The following is a 10,445-nucleotide window of genomic DNA, read 5'->3' on the forward strand; positions in this document are numbered from 1 at the left end:
TCAACCCAACCAAACAACACACACTGTAAGCATGATAAATCAACATCTCGTGCAGAAACGAAGGAGGGGAACCAATCCACGAGAAGAGGAACCGTACAAAGAGCTTGTCGTGCTAGAATACGAGCACAATGATTCAACATACGACCCACATGATACTAATTAGACTCTTCATTGCTCAATACAATGTTATCATAACCGGCCCGACCCGTCGATAGAACCGGTTTAACCTTCAATTTTCTCAAACCCTGTCTGTCACATGTCGGCTTTTAACAGCCCCTTTGTCGGCTTCGTTGGCTGGAATCGCTTGAGAGAATCTGAATTACAGAATTACAATTGTTTTAGTTAAGGAAATAATAAAGGTTTAGACAATCCATAACGGACTCTATCCAACTAAGCTGAAACTACATACCGTACGTGTCTCTAAATAAGGATAAATTCGTAATTTTAAGATTCTTACCTTAAAACAATTAAATTTTAAAACATTGTTTATCTATTTATTTTATGCAAATAATTATTTTCCAAGATAAGCATGGATATAATGGTATCGTCCATGTATATATACAAACGCATTGGGTGGCAAAAAATGGGTTTCGAGTCGAATAACATCACATGTTTACGATATATTTATATGTCCGAACCTTAACTCGGATTGGATTTCGGATGTACCTAATTAACCAAACTCATATTGGTTTAAGTAAACTAGACAATAGACTAATCCGAGTTACGGTCCGGACAAGTAAACTGATACTTTTGGACCCGGAATAGGTTTTAAATAGAACAAATTTATTTTTGTTTGGACTCATATTTCGAACATATAACTTATGTTCAAACTTGGTTTAATCCGAGTTAGACAAATTCGATCATCTGAACCGAACAGAATTTTACCACCCCTAGACTATTGTCCCACAAGTGCTTGATTTTATATGTTTTGTTTTCAAGTGGGATACAGAGTTGTAATGTACTCCAAACTGTCTTTATATCAACATTAACGTCATTAATCACTTTCAATCAAGTTTCAGGCAATATCATTGCTAACAACGTCAACCCCCACATTTTGCACTTCTATATTAATCTTAATTTTATTCAATTTTATATGTCTATGTAGGGTAAAATAATTTTATATATATTATCCGACTTTTTTTTATCTGGTGATTTAATGGGAGGGGAATCCATATTATTAGCACTTAGGCCAATAATTTTGAAGGATCCCAAACAACTTTTTGGGGATGCATAAGATAAATTCAGAGCCTCGCGCAATAGCTCAAAAAATTACGCCTTTCATGTAAATATATGAAATTTCTATATACATGGGCAAATATATATATATATATATATATATATCAATGCGTTTGTATATATACAGGGACGATACCATTATACCAATGCTTATATTGGAAAATAATTATTTGCTTCAACAATTCAAACACACGCTTTTATAATGATTAGACAAACTAATTAAGTTTAGTACCAAAACGTTTGTAACTTTTAAGCAAGCCGATGGAGCTAGAGGTACTGATGAGAAGGTCCAAAGTAAAACAAAGAAGAGAGCGTGGAGGTTGTCGTACTCTATGTATATATCCCACATGAAGGCCGCAGGCAGTCAGGGAATCATTATATAACAGACCCTAACACATGCCTTTGCCAGTGTTTTCCATAATGTATTAAAACTGCATTCCATCATCACACGGTTTTTAGACCATTTGATTGTTTGCCATCCACAATCCAGCGGTTTTAAACACAATAATTACTGCCAGCTGAAGCTCTATGTTAAATAATGGCTCATATTAAAAATATTATCTAGTACCTAAAAGCTCTGAGGAAATGAAAAGTTGTGGGAGTGGGGAGCCTAGTGTACAAACTGCAAACCCCGAGGACGTAGGCTCATTGCCGAACCTCGTAAATCCTATGTTCATCTTCTCTTTTTCTCTTTTCGATTGCTTCTCTATGTTGTTGTATAATTTGTGATTGTTTGTGAGGGAACCCGTTTCATGTACGAAGATTCCAACTTTTTTTGATACCCTGGAACAGATTCCAAACTTGGACACACCATCTGTACGTAAGTCTTCCATTATTCATGCTTGTAATTCAATGCTATGAATCAGTTATGGGATTTTCTCAAACAATGTAGTGTTTAATTAACTACGCACCTGGGCAAGACTCGATCGGTGCTTCAAGTGACCATGGAGGATTACTCCAACTGCATCACCACAGCACCTCTCCATAAAGACTACTGGAAACACTGTCTTCATTTTCAATCAATCTAGGCCTCACTATTTCATTAGTGGAAACAAAGATAACCGTCTCCAGAGTCAAAAGTTGGTAGTAGTTGTTTTGGCCGACAGAAGCGACAAATCTTCCAGCACAAACCAGACAATTTGTACTTACTGTCTCTCCTCCTCCTTCTACCACTAACGAGACAACAATTGCATCTCCTCCTTCTCCCGTGACGGTGTATTTCATAAATATATGATTTTTTGGTTATTTAGTGTACTTAGTTTTTTCTTTTTTTAATTTCGGTGGGGTATAGAAATATTGGGGTGCAGTTAAAAAAATCGAGTGTAAATAAAGCTCACCATTCCGTATCCCATATGCATGTAATGTAACAATAGCTCAACAAAGTCTTCCTAGATCTATAAATTCCAACTTACGCTGGGAATCAACAGAATATAGAAACTTAAACTTATAACCCAAAGACAAAAAAAAATAAAAAATAAAAGAGGCAGATTTTATCAATTAGCAAATGGAAGATTTACCAATTTATTAACAAATGGAAGAATTCATTAAATTAAGAGAAGATATACAAAAATATGAACTATATATGGCTTGATTTTATTCATTAATGGTTTACAAACTCAATCGCTTTGCGTACGTTGGCCAGTATATGTACGTATTGCCTACGGCCTGACCCTGGTTAGGAACAAAACGACCGTGTAATTTACCTTCCAGGCAATCTTTGAGAACCATTTGTGCAAACGCACCGGCGCCATCAACTCATTGAACAAACGCACCTTCATTCTAATGGATCCGCCACCACCTTCAGGTTGGCCAAAGCTTCTTCCCATAACATCCTCCACAGCACCATCTTGGTCGTCTAATCATCTTGTTTGTCACAAACCAGTTCCCCATTCTCTCTTTTTCTACATACTATTGGATCAAGCTCTCTGATATTATCTCTGTTTGTTCTGATTCTTGGAGGATGAGTAAATATGGGCTTTAATTAAACGTGTATGATGAGGTCTCCTCTTGAAATTCATACGGATCATGTAGTCTTTTCTTACACTACCTCTCTTCCTTTCTGCAAGCAAAAGAAAAGAAGTATCGCTAGGCCAACCATATAAATGACCTAAAGCTCTTGTAAGATATGATGCTGTAACCGAGCCCAAATTTTAAAGAAAAAATAAAGTTTACTTGGGCAAATTCTAGGCCGGTACTAAAAAGAAAACTTTTGGACATATAAGTCTATTTAAAAAACATAAGGACACATAACTACCCATGAACATGCTAATTACATCACTAACCCGCTTTGTATGATCATAGTCAGTGGAAGTAACACGGTCTTCATCCCGTGATCAAACAAAGTTTAGATCAATTCTTTCTTGTCTCCCTCTAAGGTGTAGATGTAGAAGTTGGGTACATATTTTTCGTTCACGTATGCGTGCCAACAATGCTAGACATCCCAATAACTGGGATTCCATTAATCTCAGTTGCTGAGGTGTATGGACAATATTTAAAGTGCATGTCGATTACAGTAATCACAGTTGTTGGGACGTTTATCATTTTCGTATGCGTGAACTAAAGAGTACCTTTGCTTTTGGACATACGTGATCGTTTAAGAACAAATTCACGTTTTAAAGATCTTAAGTTTTGAAGTAATTCTCTCCTCTCAACACACAAACGAGTAACCACCGACATATAAACTCAAGTTTTAAATCATGGGGGCTACTGGTGAAAGCTACTTCCATCCTCAAACAACCATATCTGCACATCTTCTTGCATAGTGACCTTTACTGCTAAGAGAATAATCATCTCTAGCTACCTCCCTATGAAGCTCACATCTACATGTCCTCATACCATCCTCTCTCGACTTTGGTTACCACAAGTTACCTCAAGCCCTGCCTTAGTTGGTTCACTTGGTTGTCTACATCAGAGGCTACCGAACTTAACTACATATATATCCTGCTATTCGCTCTTGTCTGGTTTGTTTTCTCTTTATATTGCTCTAAATTGTATTGGAACACGTACTCTCAGGCCATCTCTCCTGATGCCCTGCTATATTGCTCTTTTGTTGATATATATTTGTGGCTTATCAAAAAAAAAAGCCACCGACATTGACAAGGCTTATTTGAGTTGTACACATATCAAAGCTTCTACCGGCTAAAAAATTACCATAATTCATAAAAATATAAAACTACTCTAGTCATTGATATAAATATTTTTGAGAAGAGTCGTCATTAGCTAGTAACAAAGACAAACTTCTAAAACTAGAAAGTTAGAAGTTAACCATAATATGAAAATTAACCAATATTATTTCATCTTGTAGGATCTTTAGTTTTTATTAACTTTATGTATTTATGTTAATTTTTTGGTTTATTTTATGAGATCAGATACAATAGATTTGTGTTCGTCAATAATGTCATTTTAAGGAACAGTACTATTGTAAATAATTCTAAATTTATTTTTGGAAACAACACCAAAATGATATTGTTTTAATATTAGTCTACCACAACAACACTTTCTGACTCCGCCCTTGATCTGGAGATGTCGGTTAGTGTCCATACTAGGTTCGATTTAGAAAGGATGCCCCGGTCCCGTTTCGTTGTTCAAAGTCGATGGATGATCCCGCCTGCTTTATATAATCACATCTCAACTAATCACTTTTTATATGCAAACAAAGAGTAGGGAAGGGGAAGTAAACAAATAAGTGACGTACATTGCTTCAGAGTAATGCTAAGCCCCATATAAAAAGAATGATTATTTGAGATGTGTTCGGAGTAGGATTAGATGAGCATTATCCAAAATATGCTCGATGGTGTGGTGAATATGTGGTTAATATAAGCTCTCGTGTTACTCCAAACCAACCAATTTTGAAAGTAATGACATGTCTTATCTGTGAGTCTCGCTCATGTCAATTTAAAACGATATACTCCTCTTTTGTATGTGTTTCCCTTTCTCCAAACCTCCGCATGCATATCAAAAAAAAATCTATATATGTATATGCCTGTATGAACCATTTTATGATGCAGTGTATACGGCCCATCAGAAAAAGGAAATTATCCGGAGTCCCCGACCCACATTTGAAAATTAAAACATAAAAAAACACCCATCAATTTCATTTATTATTATTTTTTGTTGAAGAAAGTTGGTACAATAAGATGACAGAATATTAAATTCTTGTGATATATGTGGAGTGTGAATGTGTGTTGGCTTCCACATACGGTCTGCAGTGCGCACTAATTGTTAATAGGTGCGGTAAGCACATTGGTCCTCGACAATTGCTTCCCCACTAATAAATATGCCGTGCCCATGATAAATTCCCTGCCCTCTTTAATAAACATTAACACACTCATAACGTGGCAAATTAGGCTTCACTTCAAAGACAGACTTCACAAGTATTTAGTAGTAGTTGTTGAGATCAGAGAGACATGAAAAAGTGGTCATGTCACGTGTACTACTTTCTACAGCTTGTTTCACTGTGCCACCTCTCCAAACCAACAAAACTTCATCATTCATCTCAAAGTTAAAAATGACTCTGACCCACCTGCAATCGGATCTGGGATTGCACAGTTCTTTAAAGTTTACAGTTCCTAGTTAATCAGGGTATTGTGGAACCCCAAATCCCTGCAGCCACGGCCCACGAGTCACCTCGACAAACAAGCTGGATCAACACTCATATTCAACTATGCAAGCCAGATCTGGCTTAAAAAAAGGTTATAAGTGCCAGTTCATTTGGTTTTCGTAACAAACAAGATAAACATACAAATCCATTTTTTCTTACTAAAAAAGGATCATCAAAGACCTTGACTTCAAAGCATGATAAATGGTAAAACTCCTTAATTACATTCATAGAATATAATCTCCTCCGCACCACACCGCTAGTGTATATATGCCAAACACTCACAGGTCACAAGACAGATAGAACAAGAAACCAATCATGCCACTTGCGAGACTCCTTCTCTGCTTCTGCTTCTGCAATCTCTTCCTAACAGTGACATGTTCCCCGCCGGAGGATCCCATCAAATGCTCAACCAAGAACACAACCTGCACCATCACAAACTCTTACGGGTACTTCCCCGACCGGAGCAAATGTCAGGCAGCCAGCGTCGCATACCCGACCACCGAACAAGAACTCATTTCGATTGTAGCAAGCGCGACAATCTCTAAACAGAAAATGAAAGTGGCAACTCGATACTCTCACAGCATTCCCAAGCTTGTTTGTCCGGACGGTCAAGAAGGGTTGCTCATAAGCACCAAGTACCTCAATCATGTATTAAACGTCGACGTTTCATCCGCGACGATAACTGTAGAGAGTGGTGTCACGCTGAGGCAGTTGATTGAAGAAGCTGCCAAGGCGGGGTTGGCGCTGCCATACGCACCGTATTGGTGGGGATTGACTATCGGTGGGATTATAGGGACAGGTGCGCACGGTAGCACGTTGTGGGGTAACGGTAGTTCGGTACATGACTATGTTGTCCAATTAAGATTGGTTAGTCCTGGTGGACCTAAGGACGGTTACGCGAAGCTGCGAACGCTTGATACAAGAAATATGGATCTGAATGCAGCGAAGACCTCGCTCGGAGTCCTTGGTGTTATTTCACAGGTATGTATGTACAACGGTTTTACGGATCCTATTATCTTTTGTTCCAACTATTTAGAGGGCCGTCGGCCCTCATCCAAAAGCAGTCAAAGTCAAGGTTTTTTTAACACCAAACTTGTCAAGGGCATCATAATTTCTTAGTAATTTTTTTATACCTAACCCATTAGGCTAGTAGCCCAAGACACAATCAGTCGAAAAAAACTTCAACCAGGCCCCTCATCCCTCTCCTCTATCTCACGCCTCAACACTCATGCACACGACACTTGAGTACCGTCTCACTTTGTTAGATTTTTTTTCCTTTTTTTAACTACAGGGCACCATTTTACGGTGCCACTTTGGGCACCAAGATGGGTAGGGTCAGCCCTGCAACTACGCACACAAATTTATATGGATCATGCGAGGCAGGTAGAGCTCTTATTTTACATGAATCATTTGCATCCATCTCAACAATTAGGATAATTGGACAAAAAAACATTGGAATATTTTAACATTTTCCATCTATTTACTTGCTTAATTTAATTTTCTGAACAACCTACAGTTTTTTGGATTTGGTCTGGAGGAGTTTTGTGGAATTTGTTAGGTAAATGTCGGTGGGTCTTTAATTACACTGCCAAAAAATAACATATATAAATTTCTTTTCTTTTCTTTTCTTCTATAATGAACAACGCTTATTTTTAACATTATTTGAAGATTTTTTTCAACCTCGCATTATGTTTTTGCAATTATTAGGGTTGTTGTCATAAATGAAAATGAAACTATAAGTAAGAACAACAAACAATTGGGCTTTAATTTTAATGTGAACCATCAGCTATTATGGCATTGCCTATATTTTCATCGATTATTCAGTATTGTCTACTAGATTGTGGTTGAGATACGGGTTGACATTTAAGGAAACATTTAACCCTAAACAATTCATATTGAAAAGGTGACGACATTCTTGATTTTGTACTTGGGTGATCTAGTCCAACACATGAGCGCACAGAAATGGAACCCGGGTCCATTAAGAATAATTTCTGTATATGTCCATAATTTTATCCTCGCCAATTAAAAATATTATTAATTGAGTTTAGGAGAAACATAGCAGTGCGAGTTTGATATATTCACGGGATCTAGACAATTCAAGACGAAAAATATAGTTAATTGTTATGAGGGTGTAGATTTCTGACAAGTGATGATATTGTTATTGCAGATAACTCTAAAGTTGCAACCTATGTTCAAGCGATCGATAACGTTTACGATGAAGGATGATGCTGACTTGGCAGATCAAGCGGCAAGTTTTGGTTATCAACACGAGTTTGCAGACATGTCATGGTATCCTAGTCAACGCAAAGTTATATATCGAGTTGACGACCGTTTACCCAATAACGTGTCTGGCAGTGGCCTAAATAATTACATTCCATTCCGGGCTACAAATGCAGTTACCCTCGCACTGGTCAGAACCACAGGTTAGTCAGCACATACATACGTACATACATACATACATATATATATATATATATATATATATTGATGGAAATCAATGGTTTAATCATTGATGTAGCTTAATTTCTTGGTTATAGAGGAAACTCAAGAACTAATAAATGATGCTAATGGCAAGTGCGTCGGTGCAAAGACTATCATAACTACATTGACGACCAGCGCATTTGGATTCACCAACAATGGTAATATGCAGTAGTTTGTGTACGTGGTTGTTATTAATTTTTATTATAATTTAAAAAATTCAAAATCAATCATTCAATCAAATCACATATCAATTTGATGTGATTTTGATTTGTTTTCATACACTTAGAAATTAGTAATACCCATTCAAGGCCGTGTTGATATCAAAATTAAAATCTCAACAATTAAGTTTCTCGGTTATTCCAATTGTTGCTTAGTTGGATGCATAAGATTCAAGTGAATCCGTGAATTCCACATAATACACATTAAAGTTTACGTCTATAACGCAGTAATTAGGATAACTGGAATATCAACTGTTAGGATTCTTATAAGATATTATTATTAGATTTTATTGATTTGTGCATATATACATATAGGTGTTTTATTTACGGGGTATCCAGTGATTGGAAATCAAAACCGCGTACAATCATCAGGGAGCTGCCTCGATAGTCTTGAAGATCTAAAGACCACGGCCTGTCCATGGGACCCAAAAGTGAAAGGTGAGTTCTTTCACCAGACGACATTCAGCATTAGCTTGTCGGTGGTGAAAAACTTCATACAAGACGTGCAAAACTTGGTTGCACTAGACCCTAAAGCACTATGTGGTCTAGAACTCTACAATGGAATCCTAATGCGCTATGTCAAGGCATCAAGTTCTTACTTAGGCAAACAAGAAGATGCAGTGGATTTCGATATCACATATTACAGAAGCAAAGACCCCATGACTCCTAGGCTTTATGAAGACATAATTGAAGAGATTGAACAAATGGCATTGTTCAAATACGGTGCATTACCACACTGGGGAAAGAATAGGAATATTGCATTTGTTGGGGCAATAAAGAAATATAAGAAAGCTGGAGATTTTTTGAGAATTAAAGGAATTTATGACCCTTTAGGGTTGTTTTCTAGTGAGTGGACAGAACAAGTGCTTGGATTGAAGAATGGGTTGATAATAGTCAAAGAAGGGTGTGCACTTGAAGGGTTGTGTATATGCTCAGACAACATTCACTGTGCTCCCAAAAATGGCTACTATTGTAGACCAGGAAAAGTGTATAAGGATGCAAGGGTTTGTAGCCGTATTATAAGTTCGTCTTAGAAGCATTGATTCACATGGACTCAATAATATTTAGATACGGAACGACCTCTAGCTTAGCTGGTATAACATTCCCACACCTAGACAATAGTTCTAGGGTTTCATCCCCTCCCCGTCCAATATATCAAAAAAATAATATTTAATTACACTAGTGTATGGTTTAATTATATGCCGTTATCAATTTGTCTTCGATTTATATTATGTTGGCAATGAAAGTTGACTTGCTAGCTAGCTATGTATTGGAGTAACTTATGCTACCGCAGATTCTGCATGTAAGACTATATACTTTGAAATAATTAATAATCTATTAGCATCACCAGACATGTTGACCACATGAAACAAAACAAGCTAACTAGTATTGAATCGTGGCTAATATTAAATTCACATTATTTATTTCGTTCAACGATTCTGTTAATTAAATCGAGTCTTAATACGTCTGTTGAGCACCACAAGCATGTGGGGCACATTTTTTTTATATGATAAGGAACCATAGTGCTTTCATCTATGTAAATTTCGGATATTTTTTTCGCCCCATTGTTGTGTATGGAGCCAATTCTATATGATATGTTGTTAAAATTTGCTACTGTCCTAGTGCAGCAGTCTGGACGGGTAATATGGACGTCCAGCTGAGTATAGTAGAAAGACAAATTTTAATTGCTTGCTCGTTCGGACGGCCATCGGGAACATGCAATCCGTTTAGGGTTGTAATTTAATTCCAATTGTTTTATACCTCCAAAAAGATTCATCTAGTTGGTAACATAGTCGTTCCGACAATATCATAAATCATAAAAAAGAGTCAATGCATAGGGAATGAGTGCATTTCCATAGTATTGGTTAATGTTATAGATTACAAACAACCAATACTAGCCTCATATCAAC

The 10,445-nt window shown here is 37.0% G+C and overlaps 1 protein-coding gene across 1 annotated transcript; it reads left to right on the forward strand.

The window, feature by feature from the left end:
• The first annotated feature begins 5,926 nt into the window (after positions 1–5,926).
• LOC120003765 (probable L-gulonolactone oxidase 6) lies at positions 5,927–9,882 on the forward strand. Its single transcript, XM_038852843.1, has 4 exons — positions 5,927–6,817; positions 8,004–8,259; positions 8,374–8,475; positions 8,851–9,882. Exons 1-4 carry the CDS (start codon positions 6,152–6,154, stop codon positions 9,567–9,569), a joined length of 1,743 nt encoding a protein of 580 aa, XP_038708771.1. The 5' UTR covers positions 5,927–6,151; the 3' UTR covers positions 9,570–9,882.
• The last annotated feature ends 563 nt before the right edge of the window (positions 9,883–10,445 follow it).

Source organism: Tripterygium wilfordii, chromosome 8, assembly GCF_013401445.1.
Source record: "Tripterygium wilfordii isolate XIE 37 chromosome 8, ASM1340144v1, whole genome shotgun sequence".
Taxonomy (NCBI): Eukaryota; Viridiplantae; Streptophyta; class Magnoliopsida; order Celastrales; family Celastraceae; genus Tripterygium; species Tripterygium wilfordii.

What these genes read in the sequence shown, in the direction of transcription:
- LOC120003765 (XM_038852843.1), top strand. Translation starts at nt 6,152, where the DNA reads ATGCCACTTGCGAGACTCCTTCTCTGCTTCTGCTTCTGCAATCTCTTC. An exon ending in TCCTTGGTGTTATTTCACAG is followed by an intron (nt 6,818 to 8,003) that starts GTATGTATGTAC and finishes TTGTTATTGCAG; the next exon opens with ATAACTCTAAAGTTGCAACC. An exon ending in ATTTGGATTCACCAACAATG is followed by an intron (nt 8,476 to 8,850) that starts GTAATATGCAGT and finishes ATATACATATAG; the next exon opens with GTGTTTTATTTACGGGGTAT.